Genomic DNA, 21,484 nt, shown 5'->3' with positions numbered 1-21,484 from the left:
CGTGCATAAGGGACTGGTACCAGAGCAACGTACGTGCACGTATGTTAGGCATTAGATCACTCGGTGTGACTGTCTATCTATTAATTAATTGCAGGTATGTGCGTATCAGCCGCTGTAATTGACATGGCATGCATGTTAATTACTCTATCTGTCTCATAATATAAGAGCATTTTTTACACTATACTAATGTCAGAAATGTTCTTTATATTATGAGACAGAGAGAGTATTTTTCAGTAAGTACATACGACAGGGTTTGGTCATCGATGGTACATATAAATTAGCATGTGCTGATGATGACGCATAGCTACCTATAGGGTCGCCCTATTCATCACTCAGGGTGAAAAATAATTATTCTTCACTCCCTCTATTCTAACATCACTGCAACATATTTTTAGGTCCTGTATTTTTTTGTTCTTATATAGGAAGTCAAATGAGAACATAGAAAATATATATCGGCTGTTAAAAAGTTTGATGTTATGTAAAATTATGAACGTAAAAGCATAGTGTACAATATACATAAAAATATAAATTTTGTGGTCTTATGACTAATATTCTGATTTTTTATGCAAAATTTTATGCAGTGAATCAATATTAACATAATTGTTTGTATACCAAACACAATTCTTTAGTGAAATGATCATAACAAATACTTCCGGTGCAAAACAATTTAGTCTACACCCGAGGTTCTGAATAGTATTTCTATCTATTTTTATATTTGAGTGCCCTTCTAACACACAAATTATATATTTATTACGTGTCAAATCAATTGTTCGACACGTCAGCTAGACTATCATGTCGATTGATAATTTGAATCCCGGTCCTCAGCTAGCCAAGCAGTAACCACACGAAAGGTGACGCTGACAATGACCAAAACAAGATAGTTATAGTAGCTGTGAGAGGTCAAAAGATAGACACATGCATAGCCGAGTGTTCTGAACTCAAATCCTAACGATTAATATCAGATCTTTCTCCTTGTTTTTAGTTTGTGGAACATATATCATCCGCCTTTTGTATCTTTCTTTCATCTCATCTCGTTGGTTCAATCTTTTGTTTTGTGGACCGCACTGGACCGAAATGCTAGAACATAGGCAAGTATGTCTTTGTAGGAATGACAGTAAGATTTCATGATTTTTTTATGAATTCATGATTCAATGCCATGATCTTGCATGATGTCATAATGAATAAGTAAAAGTAATATATTAAGGCATTATGTAAGATGAAGCATCCAGTTTCATTATGAACTATCTACCACCCTTTCTTCTCTCACCATAGACGACCACTAGCATCTCCTCTAAATGAATGTGAGTAAATCGGTGAGAAGTGTTAGGGAATAGTATTGAAATATTAAAATTGCCATCTTTATGTACGAGTGGACAAACTGCATGTATAACCATATCTATGTCTATACCAGTACAAAAATATCCTAAAAGGCAGACCCAAATCATGTCATCCATTAAACCATGTAGATCTAATGATCTACATCATACCAATGGTGAGCACCTCAACACATTTAGCACAAAATAGAAAAATAAACTGCTCCACGAAATTAATGCAAAAAAACTGATTTCTTTTTTGATAAAAAAACATCTGTCCAAAAAAATGGGGAAAAATTCAAATGTTTACTAACAGGCAAAGTTTCGTGATAATTATTTTTGTCCAGGTATGAAAAAAAACAATGTTCATGGTGTGTACTTCAAACGTTTAGTTAGTTAATACGGGCATTTGTACCTACACGTTTACTAGTCGACAAAAAGGTAGCCTAGGCCCCAGAAATGCACGGGGCCAGGTGAGTGCGGGGGCAGTCATCTGCCAAGTCTTGCCGCCCGCTCATTTTGACTTGCGATTCACATAGTAGTGCAATCCCGCACGCGCGGGCAAACTAAAAAAAATCCCTTAAAATGTTTTAGCTTCAACGATTAAACTTACGGTTTTTGCATCTAAAACTGCTAAGTTTCAACCAGTTTTTGAGATATAATTGCAAGCAATTTTTTCTGTGGGTTGTCGACACAAAATAATTGATTTTTATTGATCTCTCGTACTAAATGTCAACATTGAAATAGAAAATATTTTTAGTCATCAAATATATTTAAAAAAATGGATCTTATTTGAAAGTACTGGTCACGAGAAACATGAATATGAAAACATAACTTAATTGGAAATTATCGTTTAAAAGATATAGAACTTTAAAAATCGAAAGCCAAAATAAAAAGCAGGCACTAGGGAAATGCGTGCCTCTGCACTTGCGTGCCACAAATACTCGTCCATCTAGGCCCCCGTAGTAAGCACCGAATGTAGGTACTTACTTCGTGAAGATAAGAATGGACACGCTACCCAAGGACCCTATTGATCTTAATTGGTTGATTAAACTAGTTAATTTGTTGACAAATTAATAGGATTTAAGAACCCAATACGTAGTTGGATGATTATGAGGGTAGTGGTATCCTCAGTCTATCAAGGTTTAAGACATATAAATATGACACTCATGCTCACACTTTTTTATATATATTCTAGGCTTTCTGGTGACGTGCGTTTAATGAGAGAATTCATTCCTGTCGACTATGAAGACGTCTGATCGGCATTTCTTTTTGGTTTTCCAATCTAAGATCGGTTTACGTCGTCCGTCGCCGCTGTCGCCCCTGCGTGGGTCTACTTCGACCCCGGCGCGATGTAGGATCGAAAGTATGTCTAGAGGGGGGGGTGATTAGACACTTAGTGCTAAAGTTGCAATTTTTAGGACTTTTTGGTTTGAGTGGAGTTTTAGGCACAATTTCAACATACACAATACATATCAAGCAAGCATGCAAAGAGTATATGAGCAGCGGAATGTAAAGCATGCAACTTGCAAGAATGTAAGGGGAAGGGTTTGGAGAATTCAAACGGAATTGGAGACACGGATGTTTTTCCCGTGGTTCGAATAGGTGGTGCTATCCTACATCCACGTTGATGGAGACTTCAACCCACGAAGGGTAACGGTTGCGCGAGTCCACGGAGGGCTCCACCCACGAAGGGTAATGGTTGCGTGAGTCCACGGAGGGCTCCACCCACGAAGGGTCCACGAAGAAGCAACCACCCACGAAGGGTCCACGAAGAAGCAACCTTGTCTATCCCACCATGGCCATCGCCCACGAAGGACTTGCCTCACTAGCGGTAGATCTTCACGAAGTAGGCGATCTCCTGGCCCTTACAAACTCCTTGGTTCAACTCCACAATCTTGTCGGAGGCTCCCAAGTGACACCTAGCCAATCTAGGAGGCACCACTCTCCAAGAAGTAACAAATGGTGTGTTGATGATGAACTCCTTGCTCTTGTGCTTCAAATGATAGTCTCCCCAACACTCAACTCTCTCTCATAGGATTTGGATTTTGTGGAAAGAAGATTTGAGTGGAAAGCAACTTGGGAAGGTTAGAGATCAAGATTCATATGGTAGGAATGGAATATCTTGGTCTCAACACATGAGTAGGTGGTTCTCTCTCAGAACATATGAGTTGGAATTGTGTATGTGTTCTGATGGCTCTCTCCACGAATGAAGAGGAGGTGGAGGGGTATATATAGCCTCCACACAAAATCCAACCATTACACACAGTTTTCCAATCTCGGTGGGACCGAATCAACAAACTCGGTCGGACCGAAAAGGTAAACCTAGTGACCGTTAGAGATTTTCAGTGGGACTGACATGCAACTCGGTAGGACCGATATGGTTAGGGTTTGGGCATAACGTAATCTTGGTGAGACCGATTACACAAACTCGGTGAGACCAAGTTTGGTAATAAGCTAACCAGAGAGTTGGTCAGGCAAACTCGGTGGGACCGATTTGCTCTTTCGGTGAGACTAAAAAGTTACAAAAGAGAAACAAAGAGTTTACATTGCAATCTCGGTGGGACGGGTTTGCTCTTTCGATGAGACCGAAAAGTTATGAAAGGGAAACAGAGAGTTTGCAATCCCATCTCGGTGAGACCGAGATCCCTATCGGTAGAACCGAATTGCTAGGGTTTGGCAGTGGCTTATGACAAGTGAAACTCGATGGCGCCGGATAGAAAGAATCGGTAGGACCGAGTTTGTCTTAGGGTTTAGGTCATATGTGGAAGTGAGAAAGTAGCTGAGGATTTTGGAGCATATCATTAAGCACATGAAGCAAGAGGCTCATTAAGCAACACCTCATCCCTCCTTGATAGTATTGGCTTTTCCTATGGACTCAATGTGATCTTGGATCACTAAAATGTAAAATGAAGAGTCTTGAGCTTGAAGCTTTAGCCAATCCTTTGTCCTTAGCATCTTGAAGGAGTTCCCACAACCTTTAGTCCATGCCACTCCATTGCTGAACTTATCTGAAACATGCTAGATAGAAATGTTAGTCCAACAAGAGATATGTTGTCATCAATTATCAAAACCACCTAGGGAGCACTTGTGCTTTCAATCTCCCCCTTTTTTTGGTAATTGATGGCAACATACATCAAAGCTTTAGATAAAGATATAAAGAACAGCAAGTAAAGCTTTGGAAGGACATGTAACAAGCATAGGCTCCCCCTACATGTATGCACTCATGTAAATATGAAATATAGAGGCATGTGAGAGCATAACCATGACAGAGTAGGCAATGTGTTACATCTATCTTGGGCATATGCATCAGAGCAAAAGATTATCAAGGAAAATACCTTCATGCTCATGAGTCCTTCTTGCAAACAGTATGTACATAAGCAAGAACTCCTCATACTCATGATTTTGATGCATATACTTACCTTGTGGTCTTGAGTTGGCTTAGGATGGAATGAACCTGCACAAACAAAGTTAGATAACACAGGTACATCCACTAGCCAGAGCAAACAAAAGAAACCACAAGAATACCAAGACTGAGATGACATGTAGAGAGTGAGTACAAGGTACCACATTGGATTCAACATGTCCCCAAGAATAAAGATATGCAATGAATTTGACTGATTTCTTTCCCTTAGGTGTCTTGCTCCCCCAGAATCTTACATGGGATATTGGGAGAAGATAAGGAACAACAAATCAGAGCTGAAAGATACAAATGAACATGTCTTTCCCCCTAAAAAGACATGTGACATCTCTCCTCTTGAACATCAAGCATCAAGCATCTGGGACATCTGGGATCCTTGAGTATTCTCTCCCCCTGGAAGTCTCTCTCTCCCCCTTAATACTTTCTCTCTTGTAGGTTTGGTCCTTGAGACTTTTTCTCTCCCTTGATGTGATCTCTCTCTCCTACAAGCTTTGATGTGATCTCTCTCTCCCCTTTGACATCAATTTCCAAGAAGGGCTTTCTGGAATCCGTCGTATAGGTTTGGTCCTTGAGACTCAGCACAAAGCAATGGATAAAACTGTGATGCTTGTAGAGGACAAGATTCATTGAGTAGAGCTGGATCAGAAGAAATATAGAACAAGTGGCAAACTGTTTTTTCTGTTGCGAAGTCGATGGCATCGAGTGGTATGTTTCGGTGGCACCGAAAAGATTCGGTTGGACCGAAAATTACAAGTCGGTGAAACCGAGTTCACACAGAGAAAAACACTTGTCACCTCAGCTCACTAGACATGTAGGATCTCACAAAGATTTGCAATGAATTACCTGAAGGATTTGCAAGGAATTAAATGCAGAAAATGCAGAACATAAACAGAAAGAAAAGAGAAGAGACTGAAAAATATAGATGGAGTTTTTTTTTTGAAAAAGAGAAAGAAACTAAACATGCATGAGATACACACAAAAAGAACACAAGAGAACTTCATCTAGAGTTCGGCGGTGACATAGTCACCTATGTTAGAGTATATTGAGTTGGTTTGACTCATGTCTTGGAGTAAAGCTTCTCTAAGATGGAATAACATACCTTGGGTGGTGGTGTGGTTCTTGCTCATGTAGTTGAACTTGTGTGGGTGCTCAAGGTTGATGTAGCTCATCAAGAGTTGAGAGCACCACTTGGAGTTTGAGTTCATCTACCTACATGGGTTAGTTCTTGCAAGGAAGAGCACTTGTGTATCCAAAAATGACAATCTTGAAGCTCAACATACAATTTGTCAAAGGATATGTTTGAATGGTTTTGTGCTTCCTTGTCTTCAACCACCATTGTGTAGAGTCTTGGTGATGTAGAGATTGCTCAAGATGTGAGTGAGTCGCAATATCATGGAATTAGATTCAACCAAGCACCTACATGGGTTAGACAACATGCAAGGTGCAAATATATCCAAGACATAAGATAGTTATCATAAGAGATATATCATGGATTAGTCATAAGCTCATGTCTTGCATGTATCCAATGGAGTTTCTACTCCAAGTTCGAAGCATCAATGATGTTCAATTCTCCTCTCAACCTGCAAAACACTTTCTCATCAGGAGGTTTAATAAATATATCCGCTAATTGCTTATCGGTGCGAACATGCTTAAGATCAATGTCACCCTTAGCAACATGATCTCGAATGAAATGATGACGAACTTCAATATGCTTAGTTCGAGAATGTTGTACAGGATTATGACCAATTTTGATAGCACTTTCATTGTCACAACGCAGTGGAACATGTTTCACATAAATCCCATAATCTTTAAGAGTTTGGGTCATCCAAAGTAATTGAGCACAACATGAACCAGCGGCAATGTATTCCGCTTCGGCGGTGGATAAGGATACCGAGTTTTGTTTCTTGGAAGACCAAGACACAAGAGATCTACCAAGAAATTGACAAGTACCTGAAGTGGACTTTCTATCAACCTTGTCTCCAGCATAATCCGAGTAGGAATAGCCAACGAGATCAAAAGAAGATCTCTTAGGATACCAAATGCTAAAGTTTGGTGTATGAATTAAGTATCTCACTATCCTTTTCACAGCCTTAAGATGACATTCTTTAGGAGCAGCTTGATATCGTGCACACATGCACACACTTAGCATAATATCGGGACGTGAAGCACATAGGTATAACAATGAACCAATCATAGAGCGATAAACCTTTTGATCAACCGGTTCACCATCTTTGGTTAAATCATTATGTCCACTAGTAGGCATGGGTGTAGACATACCTTTGCATTCTTGCATATTGAACTTCTTGAATAAGTCCTTGGTGTACTTTGTTTGAGAGAAAAATGTACCTTCCTTAGTTTGCTTGATTTGCAAATCGAGAAAGAATTTGAGTTCACTCATCATAGACATCTCAAACTTCTCGACATTAGCTTTCCAAACTTTTCACTAAAGTGAGGGTTAGTTGAACCAAATATGATATCATCAACATAAATTTGGCATACAAATAGTTCTCCATTAACCCTTTTAGTAAAAAGAGTAGAATCAATTTTACCAATTTCAAAACCACTTGTAGTAAGGAACTTGGTCAAGCATTTATACCATGCTCTAGGAGCTTGTTTAAGACCATAAAGAGCTTTGTGAAGTTTGTAAACATGATTTGGTTTCTTAGGATTGATAAAACCGGGAGGTTGTTTGACATAAACTTCCTCCTCTATTTCACCATTTAGAAAAGCACTTTTAATGTCCATTTGGTACAAGGTGATATTATGGTGATTAGCATAGGCAAGTAAGATGCGAATGGACTCAAGTCTAGCAACGGGAGCATATGTCTCACCATAGTCCATACCTTCGACTTGTGTGTATCCTTGGGCGACGAGACGTGCTTTGTTGCGAACCACTTGTCCATCTTCATCTTGCTTGTTGCGAAACACCCATTTGGTACCAATGATGTTGTGGTTGTTGTCGGGCTTCTCAACTAATGTCCAAACTTGGTTTCTCTCAAAGTTGTGTAGCTCTTCATGCATAGCGTTTATCCAATCCGGATCTTCCAATGCTTCTTCAACCTTCATAGGTTCAATGCTAGAGATGAATGAATAGTTTTCACAAAAGTTAGCTAAACGAGTTTTTGAGCGAGTGATTCTCCCGGTTTGTATATCATTGAGGATTTGCTCGACGGGATGATCTTTGGCAATTCTTGCTCGAACTCGTGAGAGCTTTTGCTTGGGTCTTCGTTGAACATCTTCTTCATTTTGTTCTTCTTCTTGGCCTTCTTCATTGTTGACGTCGTCGTTCTCTTGTCATGGTGGAGAAAGAGGTTGTTGATGTTCGTCTTGATGCATTTATTTGTCTTCTTCATCTTGGTGTGTCCCACTTGTGGATGCTTCCGTGTCGATTCTTGGTTCACCTTGTCGTGAAGTAGAAGCTTCCACTTGGACGGATGAAGTACTCTCCTTCACCTCCGTTGGACGAAGTTTGCCAATGGACAAGTCTTGGATTGCTTCTTAAGGGTCTTTGTCTCCTACATCAATTGGCAATTGCTCTACCTGCGAGCCATTAGATTCATCAAACTTCACATCTACCATCTCTTCAACCTTTCGGGTGAAATTGTTGTTGACACGGTAAGTGTGAGAGTTTGAGCCATAACCAAGTAGAAAGCCTTCATGAGATTTAGGAGCAAACTTTGAATGACGGTGCTTGTCAAGAATGTAGCACTTTGAGCCGAATACTCGAAAGTATCCAACTTGGGGTTTGTTACCGGTGAGAAGCTCGTATGCCGTCTTGCCGAGTAGCTTGTGAAGATATAAGCGATTTGTTGCGTGACAAGCTGTCTCAACCGCTTCTGCCTAAAAGTGCTTCGGCGTCTTGTATTCATCAAGCATCGTTCTTGCCATTTCGATGAGCGTCCAGTTCTTCCTCTTAACAACTCCATTTTGTTGAGGTGTGTACGTAGCCGAGAACTCGTGTGAAATTCCTTCTTCGTCAAGAAAGGTGTCCACATTTGCGTTCTTGAACTCCGTTCCGTTGTCACTCCGAACCTTCTTGATCTTCACGTCAAAATGATTTTGGGCCTTCCTAGCGAAGTTTCTGAAGATCTTCTGGACCTGCGACTTGTCATTAAGAAAGAACACCCACGTAAATCTTGAAAAATCATGAACTATAACTAGACCAAAAGAATTTCCACTGAGACTCTTGTAGGCGTTGGGACCAAAAAGATCCATATGAAGTAGCTCGAGTGGCCTCCTTGTGGTCATGATGTTCTTCACGAGATGTCTTCCTCCAACCTGTTTACCTGCTTGACAAGCACTGCAAAGTCTATCCTTATCAAATATGACATCATTAACTCCAAGGATATGATTTCCTTTAATAAGCTTGTCAAGGTTTCTCATGCCAACGTGACCTAGTCGTCTATGCCACAACCAACCTTTTGAGGATTTAGCAATAAAGCAAGTTTTAGGTTGTGCCTTTTTAGAGAAATTGACAATGTAAAGATCACCTCTACGCATACCAGTAAAGACCATTTTATGATTGCCTCGATGAAATACTTGGCAATCTACCTCAGTAAATAGGACATTCAAATAGAAATCAGCAAGTCTAGATACTAAAAGTAAGTTGTAGCCAAGAGATTCAACGAGCATGACATTTTGAATGGAACTATCATGTGAGATGGCCACCTTACCAAGGCCAACCACTTTACCCTTTGAATTATCACCAAAGGTGACATATTTTCGAGGGCCGTCATTTTCAGCAAGCTCATGAAACATCTCTTCATCTCCGGTCATATGATCAGTACATCCACTATCAAGAACCCATTCCTTTCCTCCTGACTCATATCCCCAAAGATTTTCCATAAGACCAAAATGTCTCATTGCATCATCAAGATCGAAGTCACTATCATCATCATCATCATAGTATCCATGTTCACCATGATCTTGTGACTCATCATTTCCTAGAGAGGGTAATTCATTAGATAAATGATCATCAAAGTGGTCACCTTTATGAATTCTTATAGCTTCGAATATGATATCACTAATGATTCCAACATCTCCTTTAGCATGCTTATGATTGGTAAGTTCAAATAGACAATTACCAAAACTAGGATCACTAGAGTTCATCTTACTCAAGGAAATAGATTTATGGAGAATTTCATCCAAATTTTTCAAGGAATGATCGGGAAATCGTTCCTCAAGAAATTTCCATATAGTATAGGCACAATTAAGAGTAGGCAAATTAGCAATCAAATTTTTGGGCAATCCTCTAATGATGAGCTCAATAGTTCTAAGATTGCGAATCATGTCAATATCTTCATCTAGGGTAGGATGCAAAGGATCAATATGAGGTGCACAAGGACTAGCAATATACTTGTTCAAATGATATTGATTGAAGATTACAAGCATATCATTTTTCCACTCGTGAAAATACTCTCCATCAAGAATAGGCACTCTATGTCTAAGACTCCCTAAGGTAGACACATCCATCTTCCTCCAATGATGATTAAACCAAGGCAATGGTGACCAAAGCTCTGATACCACGTGTAGGATCGAAAGTATGTCTAGAGGGGGGGGGTGATTAGACACTTAGTGCTAAAGTTGCAATTTTTAGGCCTTTTTGGTTTGAGTGGAGTTTTAGGCACAATTTCAACATACACAATACATATCAAGCAAGCATGCAAAGAGTATATGAGCAGCGGAATGTAAAGCATGCAACTTGCAAGAATGTAAGGGGAAGGGTTTGGAGAATTCAAACGCAATTGGAGACACGGATGTTTTTCCCGTGGTTCGGATAGGTGGTGCTACCCTACATCCACGTTTATGGAGACTTCAAGCCACGAAGGGTAACGGTTGCGCGAGTCCACGGAGGGCTCCACCCACGAAGGGTAATGGTTGCGCGAGTCCACGAAGAAGCAACCACCCACGAAGGGTCCGCGAAGAAGCAACCTTGTCTATCCCACCATGGCCATCGCCCACGAAGGACTTGCCTCACTAGCGGTAGATCTTCACGAAGTAGGCAATCTCCTTGCCCTTACAAACTCCTTGGTTCAACTCCACAATCTTGTCGGAGGCTCCCAAGTGACACCTAGCCAATCTAGGAGATACCACTCTCCAAGAAGTAACAAATGGTGTGTTGATGATGAACTCCTTGCTCTTGTGCTTCAAATGATAGTCTCCCCAACACTCAACTCTCTCTCATAGGATTTGGATTTTGTGGAAAGAAGATTTGAGTGGAAAGCAACTTGGGAAGGCTAGAGATCAAGGTTCATATGGTAGGAATGGAATATCTTGGTCTCAACACATGAGTAGGTGGTTCTCTCTCAGAACATATGAGTTGGAATTGTGTATGTGTTCTGATGGCTCTCTCCACGAATGAAGAGGAGGTGGATGGGTATATATAGCCTCCACACAAAATCCAACTGTTACACACAGTTTTCCAATCTCGGTGGGACCGAATCAACAAACTTGGTCGGACCGAAAAGGTAAACCTAGTGACCGTTAGAGATTTTCGGTGGGACTGACATGCAACTCGGTAGGACCGATATGGTTAGGGTTTGGGCATAACGTAATCTCGGTGAGACCGATTACACAAACTCGGTGAGACCGAGTTTGGTAATAAGCTAACCAGAGAGTTGGTCAGGCAAACTCGGTGGGACCGATTTGCTCTTTCGGTGAGACCGAAAAGTTACAAAAGGGAAACAAAGAGTTTACATTGCAATCTCGGTGGGACCGATTCGCTCTTTCGGTGAGACCGAAAAGTTACGAAAGGGAAACAGAGAGTTTGCAATCCGATCTCGGTGAGACCGAGATCCCTATCGGTAGAACCGAATTGCTAGGGTTTGGCAGTGGCTTATGACAAGTGAAACTCGGTGGCGCCGGATAGAAAGAATCGGTAGGACCGAGTTTGGCTTAGGGTTTAGGTCATATGTGGAAGTGAGAAAGTAGCTGAGGATTTTGGAGCATATCATTAAGCACATGAAGCAAGAGGCTCATTAAGCAACACCTCATCCCTCCTTGATAGTATTGGCTTTTCCTATGGACTCAATGTGATCTTGGATCACTAAAATGTAAAATGAAGAGTCTTGAGCTTGAAGCTTTAGCCAATCCTTTGTCCTTAGCATCTTGAAGGAGTTCCCACAACCTTTAGTCCATGCCACTCCATTGTTGAACTTATCTGAAACATGCTAGATAGAAATGTTAGTCCAACAAGAGATATGTTGTCATCAATTATCAAAACCACCTAGGGAGCACTTGTGCTTTCATGCGACCAGCCGGTCTCTCCTCCGACCCAAAGGCCACGTGCGTCGAGACGGCCCATCAAGGCCCACCGCCGCCCACGTGTTGACCCGGTCGTCGCCCTGCACCAACCGTCACCGCCCTGCTCCAACCTGGCCTCGTGCGTCGCCCCAACCCGGCGGCATCACACAATGTGGCGGCCCATCACAGCTGCCCCTGCGTGCACCGGCCGACCCATTGATCTACGTCGGCCTCATCCCTGGCGGCGTCAGGCTCGTCGGCTGCCTCGAGCTCAAGCGCGGCAGCTTCTTTGGTCGCTCGAGCCTCGCTGCCCGGGCGCCGCAACTTCTTTGGTAGCCCGGGTGCCGGTGCTGACGCTACTTGTCCGCACGTCGTCCCACGCTGTCCGTCGTCGCCGGCTTCATCTTGTTCTCCGCCGCTCTTCTTCGGCCGCCGCCGCCGCTACCCCGGTAGCCGTCGCCACCAGTCCAGCCCCTTCGTCTTCGTCCAGCACCAGCCCGTCCGGCAGCGTCGCCGTCATCTACCCCCGACCACTTCGTCTACTCCCACCATCGATGGCGACATCGGCCTCGCGCCGATTGGTGCCACAACCGTCGCCGAGTCTTCTTCTCTGCTGGCCCTCCGACTCCTCGACATGGCCTACAGCTCTTGTAGGTCTCTCATTTACGCATGCATGGTGCTGGCAACAACGATGTGTGCCTTCGTCCACGATGTGTCCCCAGGCAAGCCCGGTAGGGTGCTTCGTAAACTTCTTCTTTGTCTGTCTTCGCATGCCCATTGCTGGCATCACCGATGCGTGCCTTCGTCTACGAGGTGTCCCCTTGTTTGGCAAACCTAGCGCGAAGCCTCGTCAACACCGTCCTCTACCCGGCGCACACTACTTTGACACCACTACGCCCATGACAAACTCGGCGCTTCCTTGCACCCACAGCTCCACGGCAACATCCTCGACACCGGCTCCCCGACTCGACATCGACCACGAAGTTCTTAGCACTGCTACCTCGACCACGACTACACTACCCTACGCTCTTGGCTAAATCGATAAACACACAAAGGGCTACCGCCTTACCTGAGCAAACTCGTCAGTTTCCACTGCAGCCACAACTTCCGCGATGCATCGACCGTTACGATTGTTACGTGGGGTTGTCCGTCAGCTTGCTTTCGGATTCTTCTCCAGTCTCATCGTCTGCTTCGCTATCGTTGTGACTACGGAGAGGGATGTCAAGTATATGATTATTACGAAGTATAGTATATACTAGGATTTGGTCCTGCCTTGTTTTGTACTTTAAATTGGTCATTGTACTCCTACATATATACCCACGAGGCTCAAGCAATAGAAAATCAACAACAATTTCACCAATTTCCTCTCTCTCCCTTCAAAGAACGTGCAGTACGCATGCACGGGACGCAGCAAGGCCAGCAAAGCAGCAGGCGTGAAGAGCATTCTGGCATGAAGAATCAATTCGTCTGAGTGACTTGATTTGACGGAGGGAGCCGTACGTTTATGCGCTGAGGTACTCGCCGTGACGTCCATGCAGTGGTCAGCCAAGAATTTGTATGCAGCAGATTGCTTTCAGAAAAACAGAAGTCCAAAAATTTTGTCCCCGTCTTCATCGTCCATTGCTTGTATGTCCTAGATATACCTATATATACGTGCCCCCTCTATAAAAGGTGCCGACTCCTCCCGTCTGCGTGAGTACTTAAATCATGTTCAGGCGCATGCCACACATACGTTTTAGGGCAAGTGTGGGGGGCAGTCATCTGCCAAGTCCTTCCGCCCGCTCGCATAGTACTTCAATCCCACACAAGGGCAAACTAAAAAAGAAAATCTCTCAAAAATTTAGCTTCAATGATTAACTTTACGGTTTTTGCATCTAAAACTGCCAAGTTTTCACCAGTTATATAGATATAACTAAAAGGAATTTTTTTGTCGGTCATCAACACAAAATAATTGATTTTTATTGATCGCTCGTACTAAGTCTCGACGTTGAAACTGAACATATTTTTCTAAGGTCATCAAATATATTAAAAAAATGAATCTTATTTGAAAGCACTGGTCAAGAGAAACATGAATATGAAAACATATGTTAATTTAGAATTATCATTTAAGAGATATAGAACTTTAAAATCGGAAGCCAAATTAAAAATTAAAGCAGGCACCAGGGACATGCGTACCTCTGCACTTGTGAGCCACAAATCCTCGTCCACCTAGCCCCCTATCAAGCACACAATCGTACCAAGGTAAGTACTTTGTGAAGATAAGGATGGACAAGCTAAGCACCCAATCGTACCAAGGTAGGTACTTCGTGAAGATAAGGATGGACATGCAACCTAAGGATCCTATTCAGCTTAATTGGGTGATTAAACTAATAGAACTTGAGAACCAAATATGTAGTTGGATGGTTATGGGGCCGGGCAGTTGTATCCTCAGCCTATCAAGGTTCAGGACATGGACTTGACACTGGTGCTCACATTTTTCTGGATATATTCGAAGCTTTTTGGCGATGTGCGTTTAGTGGAAGAAGATGTTCCCATCGACTACGAAGACGTCTATAACGATTTTGTCAATCCCAAAATGATGTGCCGGCTCGATCAAAATAATGGTAGGGGGAGAAGAAAGAGAGGAGAGTCACGAAAATAGGGTAAACGCAAATCAGAGCTACAAACGGAAGCCGAAGCAACATCTTCTTCCTTTTTCCATACAGAGAAAGTGTCTGGGAGGTGATCATAGGAATAGGATTTGTGTGTGTATGTTCATCTGGGTGAGTGTGTGTATGTATGAGTGTCTACGTATGTACTGTGTTAAAGAAAAGAACTAATAGAACTTGTAAGGGTTTGGTGCATGCTCAAGGACTTTATGGCTTAGTCAGTAGGAAGACCAACTTAGAGCCTCTACAACCACAATTGCTTGATTCGGTTACTGATACGTCCGCGGATGTGCCTGGTCAGTGTCATGGCACGTCTATTTTGGATCCTCATTTTTCTTGCGAAACAACCACACTTCTCATATTATCCTCATATTGTCCGGTCACGTGCATGTGATTGGTGAAGAGGAAGACAATGAAGAGAAAGAAAGAATAAAGAAAGAGAAAAAGAAGTCCGTGGTTTGCCAAATCCTACGTAGCACCTTGCCTGGGCACGCCCGGAGATCCCTACATATCCTCCATGTATATGGCTTGGATATGGGGATTTGTGGACTGCTCGAACATGTCCGGACAAAATAAAGATTACAGTTGGATGGTTTTTAAACTTCTTTCTTCTGTCTGAACAGTGACTGGGTTGTCCGATGGGACGTTGTAGGGCTCCGGTTGCACACGTGAAGTTCCCATGGGTATATCTACTTGCACACTCTGAAAAATACACGTACAGCACGCATGCAGGGGACGCAGCAAGGCCAGCAAAGCAGCAGGCGTGAAGAGAGAAAATTGCACAAACCACCTATTTCTGGTGTTAGTGTTGCACAAAACATCTATTTTACAGGTTTGTTGCACAAAACATCGCATATTGGGGCAATTCGTTGCAGTTAGCTCTAATCCATGATCTGTGTGTGTTAACATGATTGCTAACAAGTGGGTCTAGTGTGTAAGTGCACCGGTGGCAAAAAACCAGTCACATCAATAGCCAACTAGAACTATCAATATCTCACAATCCTTTGCTCGAATTGAGCTGAATTTTCCTTAAAATATTAGTGAGTGCATGTATGATTTATTAGGAGTTATTTTTGCATTTTAAAAAAATATTAATTTGAGAAAAATATTGAACGAGCCAACTAACGTTGCAAGTATCTCACAAACTATTGGTCCAAATGAGCTTTGTTTTTTTCAGAATAGTATTGGATACAGGTGTGATTTACTGAAATTGTTTCGCGTTTCTTTTGAAAATTTTAAATTTTGAGTAAAGAAATATACGAGCCAATATAAACTACCAATATCTCGTTATAATGTGATCCAAATCAGCTGAAACTTTCTAGATTCATCACTAGTTACATCTAACTAGTACCACACCACAAACTTTTGAATGACAAAACATAAGATTGCTAGACAAATCTGAAAAGATTCATAAATAGCCACAATATTCATAAAATAAGATCAGTAGCACCAAAACATGGATGATATTGTTGCCATTGGGCTTTAGCATCCAAGTAGTCGCCATATGGCCATTACAGACATCATCAAGTCTCACACACCAAAATATTACCGCCATGGGGTTTTATTATCCAAATACATCCCAAGTTGCAGTATAGGCATCACGTACTAATATACGGTATTCATTCTTGTCGAGGCTGGACTTGAAGTGAAGTAGGAGTACGCTATGTTGCTTTCTTATCCTCGACGCCATTTTTCTGACACCAGTGTACTTACAAACTGGACCCAATTGTCAGAAATCATGTCGACACATCCAAATGGTGGATTAGACCTAGCTGTGAATTACCCCAATATATGGCGTTTTGTGCAACAAACCTATAAAATAGGTGTTATGTGCAACACTAGCACCAAACGTAGGTGGTTTGTGCAATTTCCTCGCGTGAAGAGTATTCTGCTATGAAGAATCAATCCGATTGAGTGCACGTGACCTGATTTGAGGCAGGTAGCCGTACGTTTATGTGCTGAGGTACTCGCCGTGACATCTATGCAGTGGTCAGCCAAGAATTTGTATGCAGCAGATTGGTTTCAGAAAAGCAAAAGTCCAAAACTTTTGTCCTCGTCTTCATCTATTGCTAGTGATCCTAGCTAGATATACCTATAAAAGGGGACGACTCCTCCCGTCTGCGTGAGTACTTAAATCATCCTCACAAGAAGTCACAACTCGCAAGTGATAGCTAGCCATGGAGGTAGAGCAATGGCTTCACATGGCCAACGGCGACGGAGAGAACAGCTACGCCACCAACTCCAGACTCCAAGTAACTACCGTCCCATGCATGCATGCTTGTTCTCCTTCAGCTGCTTTGTTCTAGGTTGAACTACCTGTACTGAATATTTCCGTTAAGAAATTAATGGAATTTGTTGTGAGCCCGGTTGGGGAAAAAAGTGCATGCATTTATTGCCTTTTGCGTCCAGAGGGTGCTCGATCGATTAATTAATTTGTTACTCCCGCCCGAGCAGGAGAAGGCCATGCTTGAGACCAGGCCGGTGCTCCAGGGCGCCGTGGTGGAGCTGTACAGGTCACTGCCGGACAAGAGCACCATGGTCGTCGCCGACCTAGGCTGCTCGTCAGGGCCGAACACGCTGCTGCTTGTGTCGGAGGTCATCGGTACAATCTCCGACCACAACCGGGAAGAAGAGCAGGAGCAGCGCCCTCCTGCCGCAGCCATGGAGTTGCAGTTCTTCCTCAACGACCTGCCGGGGAACGACTTCAACCTCGTCTTCAGGTCGCTGGATCGGCTGCAGGAGCTCACCGCCGATAGGAGGCCGCAATACTACGTGGCCGGGATGCCGGGTTCTTTCTACACCAGGCTGTTCCCATGCCGGAGTGTCCACCTCTTCCATTCCTCCTACTCCCTCATGTGGAGGTCCAAGGTGCGTGCGTACAAACCAGTTCGAGGCATTGTTTGAGCTCAAGTGAAACCCGTGTTAAAACTGCTTGAGAATCTCTTCAACAAACTCACATGATTTACTCACTCATTTCTTAGCAAGAGAAAAAAATTAATATACTTTTCCAAACAATCATGTCTTTCCACAAGGTGCAAGAAGCCAACTGCGACTAAAGAAACGAGAGGAATGTAAACTCTAGAATGTAATTACATGTTATCCCTTATTTTTTTCTCTATACTTGCTACTCCCTCCGTTCCAAAATATAGTGTGTTCTCGGTTTCCGCGCTTCAACTTTGACCATAAATTTAACCAACGAGACCGATTGTGGCAGGAGCAAAAATTATATCAATGAATTCATATTCAAAAAAAGTTTTCAATTATATAATTTTTGCTCCCGCCACAGTCGGTCTTGTTGGTTAAATTTATGGACAAAGTTGAACCTCGGGAAACGCGGGCGCGCTATATTTTTTTTTTAGAAAAAGAGGGAGTACCAGAATTAGTTTCGAGAAATATGCTGACCATGACGTTATAGATGGCTATCCATTGTCCTTATATCGAAAAAGAGGGTATCCCATGTTTTGCTACTTGTTATGTAAGATGATCTTAAGAGAATAATGAAGTGCATGCGATGGACAAACTGAAGTGTGGGTGGATTAAATGCCAAGAGCTAGCCAAAATCCAACTCATCCAGCTACAATTCCCTGGTGAAATTTAATTCAAACGATAATCCAAAATTTGAGAGAAGATAAATACTAAGGAATATTGGTTGTTGAACTTGAAAGAAAGAAGCCACTTTTAGGGATCAAGTGCATTAGCCAATGACTAATTATCCTGGTGCAAAAGTTGTCACTGGTCGCTACCATTCATTACGGTTCATATCAGTTCAGTTACCGTGGTTTTGTTACATCGGGGGAGAAAAAGGTATTTCAAATCCTACAAAAATCAATTTTACGTATACATATGGACATATATATAGCACGTGTGTATAAAGTTTAACATATTACTGTATGTCTTTTCTGCTGTAGCTTGCACACAAGAAAACAAATGTGTCGATCAAAGATTGACTTACTATTTGTGCAAATTTGTATTTCTTCATGTCGCTTATTAACATATTTTTGAATAATATTGTGCATAGATGCAATATATATTCATGGGGTTTTGGAAATTTTAAAGAAAAATAAATTTGTACATACCAGTATATTGATTTTGTCCAACTAATCACATAACTATATCAATTTCTTTATGGCTTCCAAAGGTACTGGATGAGCTTTCAAGAGGTGCTTACCTGAATGAAGAGAGCATCTACATTGGCAAGAGTACTCCTCCAGCTGTGATAAAACTATACCAAGAAGAGTACCAAAAGGACCTGTCTTTGTTCCTGACGCTGCGATTCAATGAACTTGTACGTGGTGGGCATATGGTTCTAACATTTCTAGGCAGAAAGAGCAAAGACATGTTGTTACATGGTGAAGCAAGCAGCATGTGGGACTTGCTCGCCCAAGCTCTTCTCTCTCTAGTGCTGAAGGTATGCTCTATAATGTGCTGACTGAATGCTAATTCGTATATATATCTCCTAGTGCTATCTTATGAATGAAGGACTTGGAAGCAGCTAATAGGCTGTCACCCGCCCGAATCTTCCCCAATGATCATTTTCCAACAGCGTTGCTAATGAGACATGAGTGGTTCGACCAAGTGAGAGACCAGAACGGCCGCATCCCTTTTCAACTCAACGTAGAGACAAATTGAACAGGGAAAAGAGAAAAGAAGGATTGTCTCGACGACTATTCTTTAAATTTTTATGATTCCATCATAGGTAGCTTGAAATCATAAGCTCGACTTTCAGAAATTAGAGCTTTCAACAAATTCTAACTTCCAAAATAGTGCGGCAAATTTCCAAGATTTCTTATGAGCCTCTACGAGACACAACTTTCATAAATTACAAGAAACTACTCTAGAAATTTCTCATAAACTTTCAGAATAGTAAAAGATCAAATGGTTTTCAAAGATTTTGGGTCGAACTATCCAAATATTAAAACATCATTATCTATTTCAAAAAATTCATGTGAACTTCTAGAGTTTACAATAACTGGAAGAAAATAAAATTATATATGCCACCTTCTACAGTCTCTGGCCCAATGATAACAATAGGCATGGTAGCTATAACGATGGTATGGTAGCTGAAGGCCACATGCGGGTTAAGAGCACGAATTGGTGACGTCTGTGAAACTTGGACACTTAGTGGAGGCAGAGGACGTGATACTCTAATGCCTAGCTAGCAGTGGGAGCGGCCAATCTCAATAACATTATATTTAGGCATGACAGCTAATGGATAAAGGCGGCAGAGGGTCCTTCCATGGAGCGCTGGAACCTATACGGTTGGAAACAATGTAAAGGGTGGTGCCCAAATGAATTGTTGGAGCCACGCATAGCACACATCGCTGAGGAGAAATAGAAGTGTGTCCAAGTCTGCATGGTCTAAAGTTATTGTGACTACGGGTATCCATCTACGAGATATCTTGGGAGGAAAACTATTTATATTTAGCATCTTAAAACATGCATATGAATTCATACAAACTTTGAAAAAAAGTACTATTTTTCTGCAACGTGTGGCAGGGCCTTGTGGAGAAGGAGAAGCTGGTCTCTTTCAACCTTCCATTTTCTGCGCCATCTATGGACGAAGTGAAGGCTGTGGTTGAGGAGAACAATCTCTTCAATGTGGAACACATGAGTGTGTTTGAATCAAGCTGGGATCCACAAGACGACGACACAAACGATGATGTCGTGTTGGGCTGCAGCAGTAGTGGGTTGAATGTTGCCAGGTGCATAAGGGCGGTGGCGGAACCGCTGATTAAGAAACACTTCGGAGAGGCCATTCTTGATGATCTGTTTATGGTTTATGCCAGCATGATTTCAAAGCACCTCAAGAAAGCGAAGGCCAAGTATCCTATAATTATCATCTATTTGAACGCCAAGCACTAAGAAATACTTCTCAAGTGTCAATTTGAATAAATGCGGGGAGTTCAGTATTTCTGGTCCATCACATATTATATGTAGAAGATGTTTTGTTAATATTTTGTACGTATGGAAAAGGATGTTTCCTTGTCAATTCCATGAATTTTATGGCAAGCAAGTACGCTAGAAACCCTGCCATTTAATATGTAAAAAAATGTTTCGATGATATTGTATAAGAATAAGAATGTATGGCTTAGTTGGCTACATGGAAAAGACATTTGTCTAATTTTATGCATATTCTGTTTGTGCAAAGGCCAAGATTTGAGGATCCTCATTTGTCAACCCCTACCGAAGAGGTTGTTTTTCTTTTTTCAAAATGGTTGCTGAGTTAATTAGAGAAAACCAAGCGAAAACCAGATTGCCTAGTTAATTATGAAGAACGGTACTAAAACTATCACAAACGCTGAGCTGCACACATAAGAAATCCCATGCACAAAGCTCGAAAGAGGGCCCCAACGAGACAGCACGTGTGCGCCATCGTGATCCCTCCTTCACTAGAGGCATCATCGCCACCCCTAAACTCTGAGCAAACAACTCCGACTTCGCCGTCAGCATTGTTGACACAATCCACATCATCGCGGACGCGTGAAGCTCCATGAAGATCTAGGCAAAACACAGCCACATGCTGCAAAATAGCGCAACTCCGACTCCGACGGAGAACTCTGAAGAACAAATCTAGGCACGGTTGGTGCCGCAGAAGATCATCGAACAGGCCACCTGCAGCCCGTATACCAGAGGGCTCCGCTCCAGCAGCTTCGACTCCACAACAACCAAAAAACGGAGGCAATACCATAGACACACCGAAGAAGAAACGACTACTACAACCATTGCCGCCTCACCGACATCGCTCCCACCTTCATCCTTGTCACAAAAGTATGAACTCCACAATCGCCACAAACCACCGGTCACGCTTGCTGATGTAGAGCTCCAAGACAAGGCCCCCAAGTAGAAAAACGACACACCAA

At 42.3% G+C, this 21,484-nt stretch overlaps 1 protein-coding gene across 1 annotated transcript; it reads left to right on the top strand.

The window, feature by feature from the left end:
- Positions 1–16,744: 16,744 nt before the first annotated feature.
- LOC119292296 (anthranilate O-methyltransferase 3-like) lies at positions 16,745–20,754 on the top strand. The gene is made up of 4 exons (XM_037571147.1): positions 16,745–16,876; positions 17,079–17,492; positions 18,763–19,032; positions 20,121–20,754. The coding sequence occupies exons 1-4, from the start codon at positions 16,802–16,804 to the stop codon at positions 20,484–20,486; spliced, it is 1,125 nt and encodes a 374-aa protein (XP_037427044.1). The 5' UTR covers positions 16,745–16,801; the 3' UTR covers positions 20,487–20,754.
- Positions 20,755–21,484: the final 730 nt, after the last annotated feature.

This window comes from Triticum dicoccoides, chromosome 1A (assembly GCF_002162155.2).
Source record: "Triticum dicoccoides isolate Atlit2015 ecotype Zavitan chromosome 1A, WEW_v2.0, whole genome shotgun sequence".
NCBI lineage: Eukaryota > Viridiplantae > Streptophyta > Magnoliopsida > Poales > Poaceae > Triticum > Triticum dicoccoides.
The sequence above is the reverse complement of the archived record's forward strand: the minus strand, read 5'-3'. Positions and strand labels throughout refer to the sequence as shown.

Coding starts and splice junctions, on each gene's coding strand:
- LOC119292296 (XM_037571147.1), top strand. CDS start 16,802: ATGGAGGTAGAGCAATGGCTTCACATGGCCAACGGCGACGGAGAGAAC. Junction 16,877..17,078: donor CCACCAACTCCAGACTCCAA/GTAACTACCGTC, acceptor CCGCCCGAGCAG/GAGAAGGCCATGCTTGAGAC. Junction 17,493..18,762: donor CCCTCATGTGGAGGTCCAAG/GTGCGTGCGTAC, acceptor TGGCTTCCAAAG/GTACTGGATGAGCTTTCAAG.